General features: G+C 42.1%; 1 protein-coding gene across 1 annotated transcript in view; it reads left to right on the forward strand.

Annotated features, from left to right (window-relative positions):
* rbm28 (RNA binding motif protein 28) overlaps nucleotides 1–18,920 on the forward strand; it is a 49,868-nt gene extending 30,948 nt beyond the window's left edge. The window contains exons 14-19 of the mRNA XM_063072964.1: nucleotides 1,552–1,707; nucleotides 2,604–2,753; nucleotides 6,565–6,639; nucleotides 7,966–8,183; nucleotides 10,687–10,786; nucleotides 11,658–18,920. Coding sequence (XP_062929034.1) covers nucleotides 1,552–1,707; nucleotides 2,604–2,753; nucleotides 6,565–6,639; nucleotides 7,966–8,183; nucleotides 10,687–10,786; nucleotides 11,658–11,795 — 837 coding nt within the window. The 3' untranslated portion in view covers nucleotides 11,796–18,920. The remainder of the gene's footprint in view (nucleotides 1–1,551; nucleotides 1,708–2,603; nucleotides 2,754–6,564; nucleotides 6,640–7,965; nucleotides 8,184–10,686; nucleotides 10,787–11,657) is intronic.
* The last annotated feature ends 7,191 nt before the right edge of the window (nucleotides 18,921–26,111 follow it).

Raw genomic sequence — 26,111 nt, forward strand, 5'->3', positions numbered from 1 at the left:
TTTCGCTGCAATGATAAAGTACAACTTTAATTTTGAAAGGGTACGTAGGTTTAGGGGATATTTGCAAGATGGTTTGAGTCCTTACAAAGAACTGTATGATAGAAAAATGCGCGAGGCTCAGCAGTCAAGCAAGCCTTCCACATCAGCCAGAGCAGACGACAAACCTCGACCTTCGACATCAAGGCAGGCAGTCATAGGAGAAGATGAGCTGCCTGCCCTGATCGATGTTGAGATGACACCCCCGTGTCACACCACCCCAACACCCGGGCCTTGGACAGATACTGTACTGATTTGCGGAAAATGCAGCAGCAGCCGGGAGGCACACAGCACATCTTTAAGAAAAAAGGCAAAATAAACATGCTAATTAATTAGGTGCCACCTAGCACGTAATTGTTGGCCCAGATCAGTGCTGATGCAATCGGCAATCGCCTCTGATCTGCGCCGACATTTACGTGCCGGGCAGCACCTATTTAATTAGCATGTTTATTTCGGCTTTTTTCTTAAAGATGTGCTGTGTGCCTCCTGGCTACCCCTGTGTGCTTCGCGGCAATGTATCAGTCGGCGGCCTGGAGGGTGGGGGCCACTGCACCACCCCAACCTGCGATAACTCAGTCTAACACACCATCATCAGTGTGCTCGATGTCTTCCCAATTCCCGTAAGTGATACTACACTGTACATACCATTATTTCTACTTTAGATAGGCTGTGTATTTTTACGTGTTATTTGGTAGGTTTGGCAGCTTCATAGTTTAAAGGTTACTGGAGAGTGCGTTTATGCCAACAGCACTTGTGTGAGATTTTCTGCTGAGAGCGCTTGCGTGAGATTTTCGCTACGGAGATCTGTGCAGGCAATCATTGTAGAGAAGTATTTCTTCTTTATAAAGGCCGTGTATTTATCATATCATTCCTGCTTTTACTATATGTTACTGTTATTTTAGGTTTTATGTGTTATTTGGCATGATTTGGTAGGTTATTTTTGGGTCTGCGAACGCTCACAAAATTTTCCCATATAAGTAAATGGTAATTGCTTCTTCGCTTTACGACATTTCGGCTTACAAACCGTTTCATAGGAACGCTCTACCTTCGGATGGCGGGGGAAACCTGTACCTACTTTTTCTCCTTTTCTTACCCAGTCTTTTTCTTCAAATTGAGTGAAATGCTTTCAAACAGCATCCTTAGCAAAGGTTCTGAGCAGGGAAAGTTATTTAAAGAATATCATATGTCCCAGAATATTTGGGACCATCTTCTCAATGAGCATAGCATACCCGTTGGGTTAATTCAGAAGATATGAGTTGAGCAAGTAATATTAGGTGTAATGACTTCATGCTGAGAGTGTGACTACCAGGCTGTATGTGGGAGCGGACAGGCCAGCCGATTCAGGAAGGAGCTTGATGAACTGTGGACAAACAGATAAAGTAAGGTGTCTGTTGTAACTCCAGCACCAGCAGTCCTGCTTATAGCCACAGCTCTCTGATGACCTTTCCTTCATAAATAATGACTCTTGTTCACAGTTTGATGCAAAGCTGACCCTCACCTTTGTTTTATGTCTAGTTTGAGGAGCTGAAGCGACAGAAGCTGAAGGACGTGAATATCTTTGTCTCGCCCACCAGGCTGTGCATCCACAACATTCCAAAGTCGGTGACCGACGAGCAGCTTCGGAAACTTTGTTTGCAGGCTGTTGGTGCGAAGGAAGCACGGATAAAGGAGGTAAGAGCTGGTAGTGGTTACGTTAATGGTGTGGTGGAGGGAGCAATGTGCTGACATGAGAACCCACTCTATATGGGAGAGCAAACTTGCTAGAGGGAGGCTATGACTGTTGATCAATATTTTGCTCTTGCAGGGCTAATGCTTGAGACAATGAGCTCAGGACAGTGCTGTTGAATGTTGGAGTAGTTAATTTTATTAAATGTCAATAAAATACAGAGAAGCAATTTTGTTTGAAAAACTGACAGTTGTATTCAGGTACACAATAATCACAACATGATCTATGCAAAGAACTTCAGCCAGAGGATCTGAGGAGATGATGCATCTTCACCAAACCTGGGCTGCCTTACCGTCTTAGAACCTGATCCTTAACCAATCTGATTCACTCCATATGGTACAAGAGATAGCTGAAGGCACTGGAAATAGCAGCAGCAATAATCTACAGTAGCATCTACTGAATAAGAGAATTGTATTTTAGAGCAAAATGTTTTCCTAATTAAGTTATTTTAATATAGTTGCAACACTTGCACCTACTTGACAGACTGAAAAGACAAGATGATCTGACCACTGAAAGGCAAAAGAAGCAGCTTTTTTAAGGCATTGCCTTTTGAAGGTGTCCCACATGCTGGGGAGGCTAGTGGCCTTGATGAAGCTGGCTGATTTTACAACTTTCTGCAGCCTTTTCCAATCCTCTGCAGTGGCCCCTTCATATCAGGCGGTGAACAACCAGTTGGAATGCTCTAACTGATAAAATATAAATACATAAGATAGCTTATATACATTGATTGTATGTCCATAAATAGTGACAATGATTATTTAATATAGAACCTTTAACATAATGAAATATCATTCAACTTGTTTCACAGGCTGGTGAAATTTTCCTCTTTTCTTTCCTTCAGTGTCGTATAATGCGGGACCTGCAGATGGCAAAAACAAAGAAGGACGGACGGTCTCTGGGCTATGGATTTGTAGAATTTATGGAGCACAGCCACTCCTTGGCAACCCTGCGCTACCTGAACAACAACCCAGAAACATTTGGGGCAGAGAAAGTGAGTGAAGTGCAATTTGGTGTGACCGTCTCAACTTGGATTCTGGGTAGAGATGGCACTAGGTTTCAGTCATTGGCCTAGTTCCAAGCTTCGATCCAGGGATATGGTGGAACATATATCATGAAAGATTACATTAGCTGTTCGCCTTCAAAACACTGGACATGTGTTTAGATGTAACACAGATGGGCAGCGTGCAAGTGTGTACTAATTGTAAAATGGATTTGGACAAGATTGTTGATCAAAATTTCAGTTTCAATTATCTGCAAAACAAAGGCATATTGACATAGTGGTCAGTCCCATGCATCCTGTTCCCCTCAGCAATTAATAGTCAGCACTGGTGTTTCCAAGGGGCTGCTCTTGGCCACATGGTAGCACAGTAGTGGCCTGGTACCGTAATAGTTAGCACAGCCCTTTACAGTACAGGCAACCCCGGTTCAATTTCTGCCGCTGTCCAAGAAAGTTTGTAGGTTCTCCCTGTGACCGTATGGGTTTCCTTTGGGTGCTCTGGTTTCCTCCCACAGTCCAATGATGGTTGATAGGTTAATTAGTCATTGTAAGTTCTCTGGTGATTAGCCTAGGATTAAATTGGGGCATTGCTGGCCGGCGAGAGCCAGAAGGGCCTATTCTGCACTGTATCTCAATAAATAAATGAAAGAGGCCCTTCAATGATACTATACTTCTATAGCAGTTTCTACACAAAGTGTAGAAGAGAGGCGGGTGTGGCGATTGGACCACCAGAAACCAATGCTGGAGAGGTAGTAATGGGGGACAAGGAAATGGTTAACAAACTGAATAAGTATTTTCCATCAGTATTCACCATGGAAGACACTAGCAGCTTGGTGGAGGTTTCAGGTGTCGGGTCATGAAGTGTGTGAAGTTGCCATAATTAGGGAGAAGGTTCTTGGGAAACTGAAAGGTCTGAAGGTAGATAAGTCACCTGGACCAGATGGTGTACTACCCAGGGTTCTGACAGAGGGGGCTGAAGAGACTGTGCAGGCAATAGTAATGATCTTTCGAGAATCACTAGATTCTGGAATGGTTCCAGAAAACTGGAAAATTGCAAATATCACTCTACTTTTCAAGAAGGGAGAGAGGCAGAAGAAAGGAAATTGTAGGCCAGTTACTCTGACCTCAGTGGTTGGGGAGATGTTGGAGTCAATTATTAAAGGTGAGGTCTCAGGGTACTTGGAGACATATAGACCGTGGTCAGCATGGTTTCCTCAAGGGAAAATCTTGTCTGACAAATCCGTTGGAATTCTTTGAAGAAATAATAATCAGGAGAGTCAGTGGATCTTGTGCACTTGGATTTTCAGGCCTTTGACAAAGTGCCACACATGAGGCTGCTTAACAAGATAAGAGCCTATGCTATTACAGGAACGATGCTGGCATGGAGAGAAGATTGGCTGACTGGCAGGAGGCAAAGAGTGGGAATAAAGAGGCCTTTTTCTGGTTGGCTGCCGGTGACCAGTGGTGTTCCACAGGGGTCGGTGTTAGGATTGCTTCTTTTCGTTATATGTCAATGATTTGGATGACAGAATTGATGGCTTTGTAGCCAGGTTTGCGGACAATACAGAGAAAGATGGAAGGGCGTGTAATGTTGAGGAAGCAGCGAGTCAACTGAAGGACTGAGGCAGATTGTGAAAATGAATAAAGAAGTAGCAGATGGAATATAGTGTAGGGAAGTGTATGGTCATGCACTTTGATAGAAGGAATCAAGGCGTAGACTATGTTCTAAATGGAGAACGTTCAAATATCTGAGATGCAAAGGGACTAAGGAGTCCTTGTGCAGGATTAACAAATGTAATGTTGGTATGCATTCCCAGAGGATTAGAATATAAAAGCAAAGGTGTAATGCTAAAGCTTTGTACAGCTTTGGTCAGACAGCACTTGAGTATTCTGAGCAGTTTTGGGCCCTAATCGAAGAAAGGATGTGGATGTGCTGGCATTAGAGAAGGTTTAAAGGAGGGTCACGAGAATTATTCTGGGAATGGAAGGGTTAACGTACAGTATGAGGAGCATTTGTTAGTTCTGGACCTATAGTTGCTAGAGTTTAGAAGAATGAAGGGGATCTCATTGAAATCTATTGAATATTGAAAGGCCTAAATGGGGTAGATATGGAGTGGATGTTTCCTTTGGTGGAGGAGTCTAGAACCAGTGTGCACAGCATTAAAATAGGATGTCCCCTTTTACAGATATGAGGAGGAATTTCTTTAGCCAGAGGGTGGTGAATCTGGCATTTATTGCCACAGATGGCAGTGGAGGCCAAAGTCATTGAATATATTTAAAGTGCAGGTTAATAGTTTCTTGATTAGTCAGGGCATGAAAGGTTACAGAGAGAAGGCTGGAGAATGGGGTTGAGAGGGATAATAAATCATCCATGACTTGATAGTGGAGCAGACTTGATGGGTTGAATGGCCTAATTCTGCTCCTAGCTAATGGTCTTATAAGCTCTGGACAACAAAGATTTTGTTTCCTGAATACTTTTGGATGTATCTTATGGATTTTGGGCTACTGATCATGAAAGTCACAGTGAAATTTCCCAATCATGCACCATTTTTTTTGAAATTATGTATATTTGTTATTTTAATCCATAGTTCAAGTCAATTTACAATTTTGCTCACAATGTAAGCTGCAAGGTTTTCTATCCTGTCCAGGCATGCCTGGATGTGCTCAGGCAGGGCGGATGCTGCATGGCATGATGGGTTTTAGAAAGATTATAAATTTCTGTGAAGGATTTCAATGTTTGAAACAGATGTTTCCCAGAATAATTTATGCCAAGATTGAAGAAGACATTTTTGTTGGTCCACAAATCATTGGTCATCAATGACAGGCAGTTTGAAGAACTTTGAGTGGGACTGGAGAAAATCGCATGGAAGGCATTCAAGGATGTTGTTGAAATTTTTTTGGCACCATACCAAACTGGTTGACAGCGTGCTTCAAGTAGACAAAACCATGAAGGTGCAACATGTCACTAAAGATTCATTTTCTGCATTTCCATTTAGACTTCTTCCCTGCAAATCTTGTTGCTGTCAGTGATGAGCAAGTTGAAAGGTTTCACCGGGACATTGCGGTGATGGAGAAACGGTATCAGGGCAACTGGAACCAGCAATGCTGGCTATTTATTGTTAGACACTTATGCAAGAAGTTTCAGATGCTGAGTACAAACAAAAATCATCCATAAAAATGTTTTAGCTTAGTTGAATTATTGCAAATCATCAGCACTGTTATGCAATTAAGCACATTGTATTCAATAAAAGTTAATTTGTGTTCAACTTCAAGTGGCCTATCGTAAACAAACAAACGTTCTGAATAAAATCTCAAGAAAAATTTGTTTAGTGTAATTGAAGAGGTGGTGGAAACAAATTCCTTAGGAACTTCATTAAAATGGAATATATTGCAAAGAAAACTGGAGCATCTTAGATTGAACTTTGTGTGGAGCTAGGGGAAGTATGATGGGTTGAATGGCCTTCTTCAGTGCTGTAGGGTCATATGATACTGTCCCAGTCGAGAGAGCAGTGGGTGACACCACATTTCACAGGCAGAACAAAAATGTGTTAAGTAAGCGGAGCTGGAGGCTTAAAGCTCATACTTCAAATGAAAGACTAAAGTAGTTTAGTTTGCTTCCATTTCATGCTTGATGTTTTGCTGACAACGTAGAACTTCCTGAGCACTGTGGAATAGAGATATCTTAAGAGTTTCATTATTGACGCTACACTACTAAGTGACTCTTTGTAAATGTGAAGGTATGATACTGAATTTGTGCAGAACCTGTAATGCAATTCTTTCTGCTTTCCTTTCTTGCCCGGAACAGAGACCAATTGTGGAATTCTCATTGGAGGATCGCAGGAAGCTGAAGGTCAAGGAGATGCGGGCACTAAACAATAAGGTAAGGGCTCAATCCAGGACATGATTTACCTGAGTCAGGGGGCACAGCCAACATCCCATTTGAGCTTCAGTGGTTTATTTTATTTAGAGATACTGCATGGTAAAAGGCCCTTCTGGTCCAATGAGCCTGCCTTGCCAATCACACCCATGTGACCAATTAACTTACTAACCTTTACATCTTTGGAACTTGAGAGGAAACAGAGGTAACCGAAGGAAACCCATGTGATCACGGGGCGAACATACAGACTCCTTACAGGCAGTGGCAGAATTGAACCTTGCTCACTAGTACTGTAATAGTGTTCTGTTGAAATTTGTTATAGCAAGTAGAGTAATTTGATACAAGGGATTGATTTGGACCAAATGCCCTGTAGCTGGGTTTCTGAGATGCCTTTTGATCTGTTCTTGTAGCTGGATATCCAAAGGTGGGAGGCGGACAAATTGCCCTTTAGCTGTGTATCTGATGCAGGCACTTCCCCTGTGACATGGTTTCTGGGTGAGTGCCCTGTCATACCCCTGTATCTAGGTATATGTGATGGTACTTTTATAATTTGGTGCCTAGAAACAGAAGAGATAGCAGTGATTTTTTTTAAACATTTATTTATTTAGAGATACAGTGAGGAACTGACTCTTCCAGCCCCTTGAGCCACAATGCCCAGCAATCCCCGATTTAACTGTAGCCTAGTCACAAGTCAATTTACAATCACCAATTAACCTATGAACTGGTATGACTTTGGACTGTTGGAGGGAACCAGAGCACCCAGGGGACATACAAACTAAAATTGATAACCAATTGAGGTTGCTCTTGGTTCAATGATAAATGGTAAATAGTCCAGCTGTCCTGCTGAAGGGTCTCTCTGCCTGTAATGTCAACTGTACTCTTTTCCGTAGATGCTGCCTGGCCTGGGAGTTCCTCCAGCATTTTGTGTGTGTTGCTTGGATTTGCAGCATCTGCAGATTTTCTCTTGTCAATGATAAATGGAGTTGTTTTCAAGTATAATGCATTTCAAAATGTCCTGAGGATTTGAGACAAATACCAAATATTTCTTGCGTAATCTGAAGATTCCAATGCCTGTGCCGACGGTGTTGTGTTGACTAATTGGAGCAGATACTATTTTTTGTGCATGCTGCTGTCTCCAATTCCAGCCACAAGAGTGCGCTGTTACACTGCTGCAACTCAGCTCACTGCTCCTGAAATAGCAGCTGTGAAATGCAGATAAATTAGAGGGATAGCTCCAACCCTGGCTAAAAGACTAAAACTTGAACCTTTAGAAGGAATAATTTAGCAGTTGCTGCGGTTTTTCTAATTTCTGAATGGATTGTCTTGCAGAAAGCACAGAAACTTAAAGCAGGGATTCCGGCCGCGTCCAGGAAACCTACTAAATCTCCAAGTCATCAACCACAGCATGAATCCCTGGAAAGCTCACAAGACAAGAAAAAGTGGTCTGGATTTTACACCAAGCCCGAGGTAGAGGTGGAGGAACTGGCCAATGGCAAGAAACGAAAGAAGGTGTTGCCTTTACCGTCACACCGAGGCCCCAAAATACGGTACGAGTTTATCCCAGGGAAGCTGGAGAACTTGTCAGCCAGCACAGAGACTGTCCCTTTGGTGCACCATATCACTGCACAGCACAAGAGGCCAATGAATCTGTGCTTATGCACTGAAAACATTGTCTAATTTACACCCAAGTTGTTTCTATACAATTCTTTTATGAAAACTTCTGCAGAATTTTCTTCCATCATCCTTTCAAGTATTGTATCTCAGACTTTAACAGCCCCATGTAGGAAAACAAAAATGTTTTTCTTTCCTTCATTTGACAGTTCTTCAAGATCTGTGACCTCTAGCTGCCTATCAAAAGATAAGTCTGAATTCTTCTGTTAGCTGTCTTGTCTTTCTTTTGCCTGGGTGGGATTGGAGATGCAGCTTGTGAAGAATGCATTTTGGTTCCTACATCACGCACATACAAAATAACAAAGGAGGGCAACATGCCCAAACTAGTATTTAAATATTTATCTGCTTCATGAAGTACATACCTTGCACTATGATATTTAGAAATGAGTACACGTCACAAAAACATGCTCACCTTCCCAAAGTTAAAAGCTGCACACACAATGGTATTCCAAAGTTGTAATGAGGGGAGGGGGATACGTGCAGTATTGATCTTTGAGCAGCTTTGATCGTCTAATTCCTAACCCTCTTAACCTGGAGTCCATGGACTCCTTGCTTAATGGCATTGGTCCATGGCATAAGAAAGGTTGGGAACCCCTGATCCAGTCTTTATCCAAACAATAGATTGCTTCTTGGATCATAAAAAGAATTGATACTACCCTTCACAGCTGACAGTTTGCTCAGTGATATGGATTTAAAGTAAAGTTGATGAATTAGAGGATGTGTGAGACTTCTCATGTAGGTGCTAGGGATCTGGAAGAATGTTAAGAGGCAGAATCCATGATTGCATTAAATGAAGTCCAGTAGATTCCATTTAATTGGGATACATGGGGACTAGTACGTTATGGGGGAATTAGCACAGACGTGCTGGGAGAAGTTGCTTCCTGTGTTTCTACAGTTCTGTGACTTCTACGATCTGGAATGTTCAGTGGTTTAGCGAATGTCACTCTCATCCCTGAACAGGGCAGTCATGGGTTAAAACCATCTGAGATTTGAGCATGTAATGCAAGCTGACATTGCTGAGTGTGTGGCACTTGTGGTGATGAGATGAGGGATCAAACAAGGCAGTTTTCAAAGGATTCCATTGCAGAGGAACAGAATCCCCACCCCCGTGAACTCATATGTTTCCAGCAAACACCACAGGAGTAGGTTATACACATGTCATTTGTTGCTGTTTGTAGAATATTTTTGGTTACATCTGGACAGTGAATTCGTGTAGAAATTGTAACTGTAATTTTAAATAAGTTACGGCTGTCTTTGGGTAACAGAAACCTGCCTTTACAGAATGACTAATTACAACCCATAAATTTCGGGCACAATTTGGTCTCGCTGAATTCATGTGGGAGAAATCACCACAATCTGTTTCTTAACTTGTGTTTCTTGATGCGTGCACAGATGATACAGCTGTGCAACATGGATGGTGTTTGAGGAACACAAACCCTGCGTAATGCAGGAGTCACCTCCATGTGGTTTTGGTCAGCACTTCACTGAAAGTTCTGGTAGTTCTTGAGTGGATGCAGAGGGGATTTATGCAGAAAAATTTAACTGAGTGAAAATGAACCAAGCTGGGTTTATTTTCTTTTAGATGACGAGAGGCTAAGAGGTAATTTGAGGTCGATGAAATAATGAGGGGCCTAGAAATAACGAATGAGCATCAATTTTTGTTAACAGATGGGTCAAGAAATATGAGCTTTGAATTCAAGTCTTTGGATGAAACTAAGTACTTCCCCGTGCGCTGTGTTTCTGTAAACAGTATTGTCTCTCCGAAAGCAGCACATGGCTGGAAATGCTCAGGCCAATTCTCAGCTGCGGTCAGCTCACGTCATTAAAACAGGTGGCACTGAACTCACACCTCAGTTAGTGCTGGGTTTATATTTGTTTATTTACCGCTACAGCGTGGAGCAGACCTTTTGATCCATACTGCCCTAGCAGCCTTCAGCAAACCCACTGAACCTGAACCTAATCAGGGAGCACTTTATAATGACCAGTTAACCTACCCAGTACATCTTTGGACAGTGGGAGGAAAATGGAGTGCCCAGCGAAAACCGCCACATCCCACGGGGACAGACTCTTTGCTGAATGGTGCCAGGATGGGACTCCACACTGAGATGCAGCAGAGTGGTGCTAACCACTACGTACCGTGGCGCACTAGGACACACCTGTACTTACTGCTTTCTGTTTAGGGGTTGGTCCTCCTCACTTCTTGGTGGAGGATGGGAGTGTGGTGATAGTTCCCCCCCCCCCCCAGTGCAGGTCGGGTGGCTGCCCCCTCCCCGTCCCACCCCCAGCACCGGTCGAGCCACTGCCGCCATTACGCCTTCCCCAACCCCACTGAACGGTGGCTGATATAAACATTAAGCTCTGAGTTGTTTCTCCTTCCAGATTGCGGGATAAAGGAAAGTTAACGCAAACCAAGCCCAAGAAGGTAAAAGCGCAGCAGAGCCGAGCGAAGAAGGTGAAGGTGGCACCTGTGGCAAAGCAGGTGAGGATGGTTGTTAGTGGAAGTGATGGGGAGGCTGGGAGCCTGGGAGGGATATGAAGAGGCACGGATTAGGGTAGCGAACAAGGAACATGAAAGGGCATGGCCCCTGTGTTTACTCTGCAGTTAGTGGCTTTGTCTAGAGGTGGTTCCTTTTGCGGATGTATGGCACCTGGCTCAACTCAAGCATCTACAAAGTGACATAGGCCACGAGACATGTTGTGGCACTCACTTGTAAAGGAGGACAACTTTGTTGATATTATTGAGATTGGGAGCTTAGGATCATGGGGTTTGTATTTGTCAGACTCCAACCTGAGTCTGGGCCTTCAGAAGGCTGCGGTAAAACTGAAATGTTTGCCCAGGGAGGGTGAGAATTGCCCCTAAACCGGAAGCTCCTGCTCTCTGATCAATACTGCCTGCTCCCTGGGCTTTTGGAGGTTTTAATTGTTCAGGCGGTTTAAACGCTGAGCCAAATTAAAAAGATTAAGGCGTTGAGGGCAAAGGACTCACTACTCCGTGAGGTGTTTTTCCCCCAGCGTTAAGCTGATTCTGCAGCCACTGGGCTCCATAGCTGTGGGCTCACTCTGCGGTTCATGTTCTGTCTGTTATTTGTTTACCTTTTTATTGTTTGCGCAACATGTTCTTTTTTGAACATTGGATGTTTGGCAGTCTTTATGATGTGGGGTTTTTTTGTGAATTCTATTGTGTTTGTTTTGTGGCTGCCTGCAAGAAGACAAATCACAAGGTTCTATATGGTATGCATGCTTTGATAATCAATGGGCTTTGTACTTTCAACTTGGATTGATACCATCACTCGTAAAATGTTGCTATGTGCATATACATTCTTTCTAACTCTTTTATTGATCTTTTAAAGGTTCAAGGGACCAAGAAAAATAAACAAACGAAGGAAGACTTGAAATTTAATTCCCTGGTTGAGCAGTACAAGAAGACACTGCTGGGTGCCTCCAAATCCTGCCGCTCTGTCAAGAAAAGTAAATGGTTTCAAGACTAGAGTGGAAGACAGGAAGCCCTGGATGTGGGATAGATCCTGACTGAGACCTTAATAAGACACCTTTAAATACCGAGATTTAGGATCCCTCATAACATTAATCTTTGACTACACACTGACCATCAACGTGCTACTCCAGACTCTTCATGGAAGATGTTAGCTCTTTTTCAAAGGAGTTATTTCTTTCTGCTGAATACTGCCAAAGACCCAAGTCCAACTGGTGGAAAGAAAACACTGTGCTGGAGGGGCTTAACACACATTTGTCGGGGCACGTGTGTTTAACTCTAAAGTTTGCAAACTGTTGAAGGTCTTCTGAACTTTCCACCAATCAGCTATTGGATTTTAGTAATGGTGCAGGAGGGATATTCCCGGAATTGAAACTTTATCTCTTTACTTTAACATGAACACGAGTGAGAAAAGTAGCAACCCCCAAGTGGTAAATTTAGGTCAAATAGTCTATGGGGGAAACGGAACAGTCGACATTTTGTGTTGGGACACTTCCTGTGTGCTGAAAGATAGAGGAGGGATAGCCAGTGTAAAAAGTTGAAGGGAAGGGGTGGAAGAAGAACAAAGACACAATAGAACAGATGGATAGCAGGTCAGGGTGAGTGTATGGCAGGAGAGCAGCAGAAATCACAGAAGGGGAACAGTGAGAGAGGATCTCACAGAACTAGCAGAGAGAGAAAACCTCAAAGTGGGAACACCTTAAAAATTCCTTGCGGTGGAGGAGCAAAGAGGAGACGCAAGACTCCAGATGCTGGAAGAACTCAGTGGGTCAGATAGTATCGATGGAGGGAAATGGACAGTCGGTATTTCAGGTCGGGACACTTCGTATCGATGATTTCCCCTCACAGCTGCTGTAAAATTGCTGACTGAAACTCTTTGATGGATTCTCCTTTGGTCATTTTTTTAACTTCTCGTTCTTGGCTTGGCCAGTTTGTAATTTACCTGAATCAAAGCAAGGTTTGCAGAATGTAGACTATCTTTCCATGTGCTGAATGCTGCTCTTTCCAAAAAAAAATCCTTGGATAGGAGATAGTGATTGTTTATATTACCTTATAATCCTTCTCTTGTTTACAGCCTTATAAATCTCTCACTGCTTGCCTTACTAATTTATAATCTTTCACTTCAGCTGTGTAACATCTTTGTCCTTCTGTCCCTTCTCCCTGATTGTCACATTTTATGTACCATTTATCCAATAATTCCGTGCTCTGCAAAGTCTCAACCAGATAAAATGCCTCTTTAAGCTAAATGGAAAAAGAACCGGAGGTGAGCTGAGAATTGTTCTTTCACACAGCAGGAAAAGGTGGAGAAAAATTTAAAAATAAGTGAAAGGGGAACTTGATACATACTTGGAGAAAACAATTACAAAGCTCTTGGGAAAATACAGGAGTTATGATGACTCTTATGATGCAGATACAATGGACAAATTCCATTATTTTAATTTGTCCAATTCAATTGATATTGGGACAAGACTGAAATACTATACCTTCCCTATTCAGAGAGAAAGATGACATAATCTGATCGTTATCGTGGTTCTGGCATTTATGGCTTTCAAAGTACTTATTAGCTATTAGCGCATTGGGATATTTGAAAGCAATGTAAATTGCCATGTGAATGCACTCATTTGATATGTCATTGGAACAGTATAAATTCTCCAGGGTCACCTTTCAGGAGAGCTAGGATGCGAAGTCTAGAATTATTATCAGCATAGTGGGATTAACAGGGGCACAGGAGATGAGAGTTGCCCAGAGCCAACATTCTCTGGGTTAAAGACAGCAGCCAAAAGAGCTCTGAAGGATTGCATGCAAGAACAATACAGATAATTAAGCCGAGGTCTGTAAAGTTGCTTCACACCCTACAGGGTAGTGACTTGGAGCCACTCCCGCAGCAGCTGGTTCGTGTGATGCGCCCTTCTCACTAACCGCAGGAGACACACCTTTTGGTTTTAATCAGGCATTTCAAACATATCAAATTCATGATGTGACCTATTTACATCCCACCTACACCATTGTGGGCTCCTCAGACAGCCACTAATTAATTCAGTAGCACCAATGTTTATTATTTGATTTTTACTAAATTATTCAGTTGAGACCCCCTCTCATTGTTAGACAAGGGCTCAGTCTATATTTACTTTGGCCTAATTTTTGAGGTACTGAGCTTGTCAGAACCCTGCTCCAAGAACATGAATTTACTTTATAAAAGTTGAGCATTGAGTCTGCTAACAGAAATACTGCAAGTGGTCATGGTGCACTGGGATAGGGATAGAGGCTCAATCAGAACAAGAACTGGGGGCTTAAGTGGGATGACTTTCAGCTGTGCTGCTTTACACCTGATGAACCACCTATAAAAAGCTTAGTAAAAGTGCTTCACCTTTGACTAACGTTTTAAAAAAAAATTCTGACAATAATACATTTGAATCTGGTGGAGATGGAGTTAGACTTTAGAGGTGTGCGTAGCATAACGGTTGGTGTGACGCCTTACAGCTTGGGGCATCGAAGTTTGCATTTCAATTCCAGCTCCATCTATAAGCAGGTTTGTACATTCCTCCCTGTGTGAGCATGGGTTTCCTCTGGGTGCTCCGGTTTCTTTCCACAGTCCAAAGATATACTAGTTAATTGTTTATTGTAAATTATCCCGTGTCTAAGCTAGGGTTAAACTGGTCGGTTGCTGAGTGGCATGACTCAAAGGGCATTATCAGCACTGCATCTCTAAAAATAAAAATAAAATAAAGCTGAACAGCATAAACATAATTAGATTAGAGAATAGGATTTTCAGATGCATGGATCATCAACATCCATTCTTCCAATAATGTAGCAATGTTGTCAAGGTCGAGCCATTATATTCTTCCTGTGAAGGTGCTGATTGGACATAAGAACTTTGGAAATTGGAGCACGAGTCGGCTATCTTGCCCATCAAGCCTGCTCTACTGTTCAATAAGATCATGGCTGATCTGGTGTTGGACTCAGCTCCACCTACCTGCCTTTTCCCCGTAAACCTTAATTCCCTGCTTTGCAAAAAAATCTAGCAGTGTTATACATATACCTAATGTTGTCTCTACTACTTCCTTGAGCAGAGAGCAGAAAACACAGTTTCTCGTCATCTCCATCCCAAATATACTTCCCTTAATCTTGAGGCTATGTCCTCTAGTTCAGTCTCACTCACTAGTGGAAACAACTTTCCTGCCTCTATTTTATCAATCCCTTTCATAATTTTATATGTTTCGATAAGAAATCGTCATTCTTCTGAGTTCATGTGAGTATAGTCCAAGGTGACTCAATCTCTCTTCATTGGCTAACCCCTTCATGTCTGGAATCAATTTTGTGAACCTCCTCTGCGCCTCCTCCAAAGCAAGTATATCCTTCAAGTAAGGAGACCAGAATTGTACAAAATATTCCAGGTGTGGCCTCACCCTGTACAGTTGCAGCATAATCTCATGCTCCTAAATTAATTTCCTCTAGCAAAGAAGGACAATGTTCTATTTGCCACCTTGATAACTGGCTGCACCTGCAAACCAACGTCTTGTGATTCATGCACAGGCACTCCTACTCTGCACAACAGAATGCTGTTTAAATAATAATCTGATTGCCTATTTTTCTTTCCAAAATGGATGACCCTGCATGTACAGATGTACTCCATCTGCCAGATCTTTATCCACTCACTTAACCTATCTATATCTCTGCAGACTTTCCATATCCTCCGCTCAATTTGTGTCATCTGGAAACTTAGATACAATATACTCGGTTCCTCTCTTCCTAATTGCTAATCTATATTATGAACAGTTGTGAGTCTAGTACTGTTTCCTGCGGCAAAGATACACCTTTATCCCAAGTCTCTGCCTTCTATTGGCTAACCAATCTTCTAATCATGTTAATTCATTCACCCCCAACTCCATGCACCCTATTGGAAAAATCTTTTATGTGGCACCTTATTGAATGGCTTTTGGAAATCCAAGCATACAACATCCACCTGTTCCCCTTTATCCTCTGTGCTCATTACATCCTTAAAGAACTCTAGTAAGTTTATCAAACGGGACCTGCCCTTATGAGTCTCTCTTTCCCCTTTGATGAACAGTTTCTCTTTTGATGAATTCACCATGCTTATTTTTCACATGTGCTTAGACTTGCTATTCAGTAATGAATCTGAAATGAGCAAATTATAGAACCAAAGAAAGTTTTGCAATAACAGATAATCGTTCCATGTGTTGAATGATGGCCTTTCCAAATGGATCTGAAATGAGCAAATTATAGAACCAAAGAAAGTTTTGCAATAACAGATAATCGTTCCATGTGTTGAATGATGGCCTTTCCAAAACTCCCCAGATATAAAACAGTCATTGTTTATTTCATCAATACTCTATAATTCTTTTCTCTCACAACCTTGAGAAGCTCTGCTGCACACCTTAATGATTACTAGTTTGTAACATTTCATCTAAACTCTTTAACTTCTTTGCCCCTCTGTCTCTTCTAACCTACTGTCACTTTATAAAAAAATCTTTTTCCAATAGCCTCTTCCTTTCTGAAGTCTCAAGAAGTTTTAGGTTTGAAGCCGACACCAGAATTTTGAGCAGATTATTTTAGTCGACAGCAGATGTGCTGCTATGTTGCTGAGTCGCATTCCGTTAATTCATTAATTTGAGATTCTGTCCTCTGGGTTGGATGTACTTGAAGAAGAATTAGGGAGACCTTGGAATGTCCTGCCAATATTTATACCCTTGCTAGTAACTCATTACTGCTGGCAGACCTGTGCAAATTGGTTGTTGAGATTCCAACATGACAAGAGGTTGCACTTTTTTTTTATTGCAACCTGTTTTGTGGTCAGAAAATCATGAAGCTTGGTAAGTGAAAGTTATTCCTTATTACACCGACTTTTTTAACATTATTATCCTTTGTCTTCCTATTCTTTCCCAATGTTTTAAATATGCGAACTTTTCATATCTACTCTCAATCCATAGGTTGTTAGTATTCAAGTTTGACCTTCCTGAACATAATTCTCTCTTTGATAATTTGAGAGTTTGTTTGTACTTTATGTTACAATGCACTGCAATAAGTTTTAGCAAAATTTATGTCAATGGTAGGCCACAATGAGTATGTTATCAAGGGACTTTGTGTAAGTGATCAGAAATGCTTACAGTTTGTCACAAGTGTGTAATAAATTGTCACTTTCATTTAAGTGAGAGGTAGGTTATAGAGTTGGGTTTAGGCTTAATTCAAGGATCAAGACTCTAACCTCTGTAAATTTTGGAATAAAAACTTTATATCTAACTTGTGCTGCACTTCTGTAGGAGACGTTACCTCATGAGACTTGACAGACACACTGTTCACGAGTCAGTATAGAGAGACCTTTTCATTTGGCTTGTACAGTACCTATTCTACAAGGTTTTGATGGAATTGTTTAGGCAAAACTACTCTTCATCTCACCTGCTCAGAATCTGTTTTATGGAAATGTGTAGCAGGAGATTTACTCTGTATGTAACTTGTGCTGTGGGAGAGTTTGATGTTGCTGTTGGATGCATAGAGCAGGAAAATATTTCCATTTACTCAAGAGTAGCAGCCCTCATCTTGAACAGATTCCAATTCTCATTTTTATATTTTGCTGTATCCTTGGAAACCAATGTAAGCACATTTCCAACCCCCACCCTCCAGGCTCAGAGACATCAGAGTTTTTAAAACTCATCAGTCAATCGCTGTGTCAACGTCAAGCTGAGTATTTTAAAGGATTTTGGTTTGAAAGTAAAGCACCTAAAACCAGTGAGTAAGGCGGACAGGAACAGGTCAAAGAGCTCTGTAACCTGCAATATGACTGCTGATGGTTTATTGATGATTCATGCTCCCCACTCATGGACCCAAATCTCTGGTCTGTGATGCAGAAGATCAAACATAAGTGATGCTGGGCCAGTGGTGAAGGATGTTCTTCCCGCAGGCAAATATTTTCAGAGTTATGCTAGTCTCTGAGACAAATTCAGTGGATGGAGGCCAGCAAACACAGGAAAAATTTAATTGCTCTAACTTTTAACTGGTTCCTCTCCAAAACATTGAGGTCAAAGTCTTGTTTAACTGCATGTCTCGTGAGTAAACTGCTTCTTGTTCAAGAAGTTTTATATGTCTGCTTACGTTATATCCTCCTGCTGTCCCTTATTTCTCTATCAGTTGCATGTTCTACAATCTAAGTCGTTCTGAAAAATCCTTGCACACCTTAATATTAATTAGTTGTTCTCTAACAGCTCAGCTATATATCTCCTTATATGATAAAAATGCTCCTTGGAATATTTTACTATTTCTGGATGTCACTTAAATGCAGGCTAATTTTCGAGTATACATTCTGTGGATTATAATCCAACATTTGTTCTCTGTCAATTTTGTGTAAGACCTCAATGGCCAAAGGTTTAATTTATTTTCCATTTTCTTTAAGAAACATTATTCTAATTAATATAACAATCTACCATATGCCTAAAGAAATTCCTGAGCAGTTTTGTACTAATCCCCAAAATTCCCAACCCCAGGCTCTTCTCATGAGAAGAGCAGACTTCTGAACTAGAAATCCAGGATTAAGAACAGACAGTTTAGTCCTTGAGCCTTTCCTACCATGGCTGAGCTGTGGTCCAATTTATGCCTTTGTATTATATTCTGTACAACTTTCAATGAATAAAAATGTATCAGTGTTGAATTTTGAGAAGAATGTTTTATCTCTCATCCACTGCCATTTGCACAAGAGTGTTCATTTGAATTACAGGTCGACCTTCACTAATCCGACTACCTGTAATCCGGTTCCTTCGATAATCCGGCACTGATTATGCTTAATGTGATCCTTCTGTAATTTGGCATTTTCACTAATCCGGCACTCCTCAGGTCCCAATGGTGCTGGATTAGTGAAGGTTAGCTATTGCTTAATGTGATCCTTCTGTAATTTGGCATTTTCACTAATCCAGCACTCCTCAAGTCCCAATGGTGCCGGATTAGTGAAGGTTGACCTGTACTTCCTAACTTCACAACTGAAAGGTCCATCTCAGATCTTTAGGTTGTGTCTCTTGATTATAGAGTCCCAATCAAGAGGAGTAATGTTTTCCCAACTATATTGTTACCTTTAATATTTTCAAACTGATGTTTAAATTGCCTTTATCATTTTAAATTCCAGGGAATAAAATCTTATTTGTGTCATCACTCTTCAAAATGAATCCTTGAAGCTGAAGTGTCGTTTTGATAAACTCATGATGTGTTCTTTCCAGGACCAAAGTATCCTTCTTAATTTGTGGGGCTCAAAGTTCCTCATGGAATTCCAGATGTGGTCAAACCAGGGTATTGTGTAGATTTACTTATGACAGTACATCATAGGAACAGGCCTTTGGCCTGCAGTGTCTGTGCAGTTCATATTGCTGTTTAAATGCTTCCTAAACAATGCCTCCGCCACTTCCCCTGGCAGCATGTTTCAGCTATGGAACCATAGAACACTACAGCACAGAAAACAGGCCATTCGGCCCTTCTAGTCTGTGCCGAAACTTTATTCCGCTAGTCCCATTGACCTGCAACCAGTCCATAACCCTCCAGACCTCTCCCATCCATGTATCTATCCAATTTATTCTTAAAACTTACGAGTGACCCCGCATTTACCACATCGGATGGCAGCTCGTTCCACACTCCCAGCACTCTCTGAGTGAAGAAGTTCCCCCAAATGTTCCCACTAAACCTTTCCCCTTTCACCCTAAAGCCAGGTTCTCTCATATTTATCTCTCCTCATCCAAGTGGAAAGAGCCTACTCACATTTACTCTGTCTATGCCCCTAATAATTTTGTAAACCTCTATCAAATCTCTCCTCATTCTTCTATGTTCCAAGAATAAAGTCCTAACCTGTTCAATCTTTCCCTGTAACTCAACTCCTGAAGACCCGGCAACATCCTAGTAAATCTTCTCTGCACTCTTTCAATCTTACTGATATCCTTCCTATAGTTAGGTGACCAGAACTGCACACAGTACTCCAAATTTGGCCTCACCAATGTCTATACAACCTCACCATAACACCCCATCTCCTATACTCAGTCCTTTGATTTATGAATGCCAGGATGCCAAAAGCCTTCCTTACAACCCTGTCTATCTGTGACGCCACTTTCAAGGAATTATGTATCTGAACTCCCAGACCTCTTTGTTCCTCCGCACTCTTCAGTGCCCTAACATTTACTGTGTATGTCCTACCTTGATTTGTCCTTCCAAAATGCAACACCTCACACTTGTCCGCATTAAATTGCATCTGCCATTTTCTGGCCCATTTTTCCAGTTGGTCCAGATCCCTCTGCAAGCTTTGAAAGCCTTCCTTGCTGTCCACAATGCTTCCAATCTTCGTGTCATCAGCAAATTTGCTGATCCAAATTACCACATTATCATTTAGATCATTGATATAGATAAGAAACAACAATGGTCACAGCACAGATCCCTGAGGCACACCACTAGTCACAGGCCTCCAGTCTGAGAAGCAATCATCCACTATCACTCTGTGTCTTCTCCCACACATCCAATTTCGAATCCAGTTTACAACCTCTCCATGGATACCTAGTATCTGAACCTTCTGAACTAACCTCCCATGTGGGACCTTGTCAAAGGCCTTACTGAAGTCCATGTAGACAACATCCACAGCCTTTCCTTCATCTACTGTCTTGGTAACCTCCTTGAAAAACTCTACAAGATTCGTTAAACACAATCTACCATGCACAAAGTCATGCTGACTATCCTTAATCAGCCCTTGGCTGTCCAAATACTTGTATGTCCGATCTCTCAGAACACCTTCCAATAATTTACCTACTACTGATGACAGGCTCACTGGCCTGTAATTACCTGGTTTACTTTTGGAGCCTTTTTTAAACAACGGAACACCATGAGCTACCCTCCGGCACCGCACCCGTGGCTAAGGACATTTTAAATATTTCTGCCAGGGCCCCCGCAATTTCTACACTAGTCTCTCTCAAGGTCCGAGGAAGTATCATGTCAGGCTCGGAGGAATTATCTACCTTTATTCGCTGTAAGGCAGCAAGCACCTCCTCCTCTTTAATCTCCATATATTCCATGACACTACTGCTTGTTTCCCTTCCTTCCATATATGCTATGCCAGTTTCCTGAGTGAATAGTGATGGAAAAAAAAACTGTTTAAGATCTCCCCCATCTCATGAGGCTCCATACATAGACGACCACTCTAATCTTCTAGGGCACCTATTTTGTCCCTTACTATCCTTTTGCTCTGAATATACTTGTAGAAACCCTTTGGGTTTACCTTCAGATTATCTGCCAAGGCAACCTCATGTCTTCTTTTTGCCTTCCTGATTTCCTTCTTTAATATTTTCTTTACTCTTCAAGTACCTCATTTGTTCTTTGTTGCCTATACCTGCTATACACCTCTCTTTTTCTTAATCGGATCACCAATATCCCTTGAAAACCAAGGTTCCCTATGCCCGTTAACTTTGCCTTTAATCCTGGCAGGAACATGCAAACTCTGCACTCTCAAAATTTCGCCTTTGAAGGCCTTCCACTTACTGAACACATCCTTGCCAGAAAACAACTTATCCCAATCCACTCTTCCTTTCTCATTTCCACAAAATTGGCCCTTCTCCAATTTAGAACCTCAACTCGAGGACCAGACCTATTCATAATTAACTTGAAACTAATGACATTAGGGGTCTCTGGACCCAAAATGTTCGCTTACACATACTTCTGTCACCTGACCTGTCTGGTTCCCTAATAGGAGATCAAGTGTTGCATCCTCTGTCATAGGTACCTCTATATATTGATTTAGAAAACTTTCCTGAACACATTTGACAAACTCCAAGCCATCTAGCCCTTTCAGTGTGGGAGTCCCAGTCAATATGTGGAAAGTTAAAATCCCCTACTATTACAACATTGTTTCTTACATCAGTCTTCTATCTCTCTACAGATTTGCTCCTCCAATTCTCTCTGTCTATTGGGCGGTCTATAATACAACCCTATTAGTGTGGTCACACCTTTTCCGTTCCTCAGCTCCACCCATATGGCCTCTGTAGACAAGCCCTCTGGGCTGTCCTGTCTACGCACAGCTGTGATATTCTCCCTGACTAGTAATGCCACTCCTCCCCCTTTCATCCCTTCCCCTCTATCATGTCTGAAACAACAGAACCCCGGAACATTAAGCTGCCAGTCCGGCCCCTCCTGCAACCAAGTCTCACTAATAGCAATAATATCATAATCCCACGTGCCAATCCAAGCCCTAAACTCATCTGCCTTACCTACAATACTCCTTGCATTGAAGTAGATGCACCTGAAAACATTTCTATCACATATAAACCTTTCATTTCTGTCTATACATGCAGTCCTCGCATGACCTTTATCCTCCTCCACCTCACTATCTGCTCTAACACTCTGGTTCCCCTCCCCCTGCAAATCTAGTTTAAACACCTTGGAGCAGCGCTAGCAAATCTGCCCGTAAGGATGTTATTTCCCCTCCAGTTCAGGTGCAAACTGTCCCATCGGACAGGTCCCACCTTCCCTGAAACAAAGCCCAATTGTCTAGAAACATGAAGCCCTCCCTCCTGCACCAAATACTTAGCCACGTATTTAGCTGCATTACCTTCCTATCTCTAGCCTCACTCGCACGTGGCACGGGTAGCAATCCTGAGATTGCAACCCTGGAGGTCCTGCACTTCAACTTTGCACCTAACTCCCTAAACTCTCTTTGCAGGACCTCCTCCTCCTTCCTATCCACATCATTGGTCCCTACATGGACCATGACATCGGGCTGGTCACTCTCCCTCCTGAGAATATGAGAACTTGATCCGAGATATCACGGACCCTGGCACTAGGGAGGCATCCGGGATTCTCGATCTCTCCCACAGAACCCCTTATCTGTCCCCCTAACTATCGAATCCCCTATCACTACTGATCCTCTTTTCCCTCCTTCCTTTCTGAGCTGAGGGTCCAGTCTCGGTGCCAGAGACACGACCACTACAACTTGTCCCTGGTATGTCTTCTACTATCTTCTACTTTGTTAAAAACAAACATGCTTTGTAGATATCCATTGAACTTCCTTCCTTGCATCTTAAAGCTGAGCCCTTTAGTGTCAGGCATTTCCAGTCTGAGAAACCGACTATCCTGTCTGTGCTCTCATAATTTTATATACTTCTATCAGGTTGTGCCTCAGCCTACAAATCTTATGAAAAAAACAATCCACATCTTTCGTACTTACAGCTAATTCTCTCAAGTTCAGGCAGCATCCTGGTGAACCTCTTCTGCAAAGCTTCCAAATTCAGGTAAATCAGTAATCAGGATGGCACAGAATACTCCAAATGTTCAAAGTTCAAAGTCAATTTATTAAGTACACGAATGTTACCATACAAAACCTTGAAATAGATTTTCTTGCAGGCATTTGCAGGAAAACGTACAATACAATTTTATGCAAAACTATATAAAAAAACAGACAAAGTCGGCCAACCAATGCACCAGAGAAGACTAACTAAGAACTCTGCCACAGCAAACTGTTGAGGCCAGTTCATTGGCTATGTTTAAGAGGGAGTTAGATATGGCCCTTGTGGCTACAGGGGTCAGGGGGTATGGAGGGAAGGCTGGGTTCTGAGTTGGATGATCAGCCATGATCATAATAAATGGCGGTGCAGGCTCGAAGGGCCGAATGGCCTACTCCTGCACCTATTTTCTATGTCTATGTTTCTATGTAACATGAGACGTAAAGAATCCTTTAAAGTTGAATGCAGTCTAAACAAAATTTTATTCAGCTGCAACATAACTTCCTTGCTTTTGTATTCAACATCTTGACTTCTTTACCAATCTATCGAGCTACGCTGCCACGCCCTGGGAGCCATGTGACTCACATTTGCCCACATTGAAGTTTGCCCATCCATTTAATATGTGAATATCTTTGCTTCCTTCTACTCTTCAATCTATGCCATGACAAATTTTATATCTGATATTCTAATCAATATGAGTTGTAGTCCCAACACAAATCCTTGTGGGATATCATGAGCGGTGCCCTGATAGTCAGAGTACTTAATTTATAGGGTATGACCATTACTACAAGGATTCCATTCATTGTCCACCCATAATTGCCCCTGAGAAGGTGGTGGCAAGGTACTTCCATTGTTCACTGCAGTTTACATCCTGGAGGTACATTCTTAGAGAGTTTCTAGATTTTGTTGCAAATGGTGCAGTAGTGATATTTTCCGTAGCCACCCGAAGCAGTAATTCTATTTGGCTGCCACGGTAGCATAGCACTTAACGTGATGCTATTGCACTTGGAGTTCAATTCCAGTGCCTTCTATAAGGAGATTGTACGTCCTCTCTGTGAACTGCACGGGTTTCCTCCCACATTGAAAAGACATACCGATTATTGTCCTGTCACTAGGTTCGAGTTAAACAGATGGGTGGCTGGGTAGTGCAGCTTATTGCACTGGAAGGGTTTGTTCCATGCTGTATCTCTAAATAATGCTTTGATTCATGGGTTAAAAGCAGTTATGTAATGGTTAACTAATTTTGGGACCTGACTACAGTGAGATGAATGTCACTGTGACATTTACAATATCAAACATAGAAATCTACAAAACATTACAGGCCCTTCGGCCCACAACGTTATGCTGACCATGTAACCTACTCTAGAATCTGCCTACGATTTCCCTACCGCATAGCCCAGGACCTGACAGGGTATTCGCTCCGCTCAGACCTTGAAGGAGACTAGTGTTGAAATTGCAGGGGCCCTGGCAGATATATTTAAAATGTTGGTATCTACGGGTGAGGTGCCGGAGGATTGGAGGGTAGCTCATGTTGTTCCGTTATTTAAAAAAGGCTCTAAAAGTAATCTGGGAAATTATGGACTGGTAAATTTGACGTCAGTAGCAGGTAAATTATTGGAAGGAGTACTAAGAGATAGGATCTACAAGTATTTGGATAGACAGGGACCTATTAGGGAGAGTCAACATGGGCTTTGTGCGTGGTAGGTCATGTTTAACCAATCTACTAAAGTTTTTCGAGGAGGTTACCAGGAAAGTGGATGAAGGGAAGGCAGTGGATATTGTCTACATGGACTTCAGTAAGGCCTTTGACAAGGTCCCGCATGGGAGGTTAGTTAGGAAGATTCAGTCACTAGATATACATGGAGAGGCAGTAAATTGGATTAGACATTGGCTCAATGGAAGAAGCCAGAGAGTGGTAGTGGAGGACTGCTTCTCTGAGTGGAGGCCTGTGACTAGTGGTGTGCCACAGGGATCAGTGCTGAGTCTATTGTTATTTGCCATCTATATCAATGATCTGGATGATAATGTGGTAAATTGGATCAGGAAATTTGCTGATGATACAAAGTTTGGAGGTGTAGCGGACAGTGAGGAAGGTTTTCAAAGCTTGCAGAAGGATTTGGACCAGCTGGAAAAATGGGCTGAAAAATGGCAGATGGAGTTTCATACAGCCAAGTGTGACGTATTGCACTTTGGAAGGACGAACTAAGGTAGAACATACAAGGTAAATGGTAGGGCACTAAGGAGTTCAGTAGAACAGAGGGATCTGGGAATAAGATACAAAATTCCCTAAAAGTGGCGTCACAGGTAGATAGGTTTGTAAAGAGAACTTTTGGTACATCGGCCTTTATAAATCAAAGTATTGAGTATAAGAGTTGGAATGTTATGGTGAGGTTGTATAAGGCATTGGTGAGGCCAAATTTGGAGTATTGTGTACAGTTTTGGTCACCAATTTAGAGGAAGGATATTAATAGGGTTGAAAGAGTACAGAGAAGGTTTACAAGGATGTTGCCGGGACTTGAGAAACTGAGTTACAGAGAAAGGTTGAATAGGTTAGGACTTTATTCCCTGGAGCGTAGAAGAATGAGGGGAGATTTGATAGAGGTATATAAAATTATGATGGGTATAGATAGAGTGAATGCAAGCAGGCTTTTTCCACTGAGGCAAGGGGAGAAAAAAAACAGGACATGGGTTAAGGGTGAAGGGGGAAACGTTTAAAGGGAACATGGGGGGGGGCTTCTTCACACAGAGAGTGGTAGGAGTGTGGAATGAGCTGCCAGATGAAGTGATAAATGCGGGCTCACTTTTAACATTTAAGAAAAACTTGGACAGGTACATGGATGAGAGGTCTATGGAGGGATATGGTCCAGGTGCAGGTCAGTGGGACGAGGCAGCAAAATGGTTGGCACAGCCAAGAAGGGCCAAAAGGCCTGTTTCTGTGCTGTCATGTTCTATGGTTCTATTGCCCTCTATTTTTCTAAGCTCCATGTACCTATCTAAGCGTCTCTTAAAAAGCCCTGTTGTATCCACCTCCTCCACTGTCACTGACAGCCCATTCCACACACCACCAT

This window comes from Mobula hypostoma, chromosome 20, assembly GCF_963921235.1.
Source record: "Mobula hypostoma chromosome 20, sMobHyp1.1, whole genome shotgun sequence".
NCBI lineage: Eukaryota > Metazoa > Chordata > Chondrichthyes > Myliobatiformes > Myliobatidae > Mobula > Mobula hypostoma.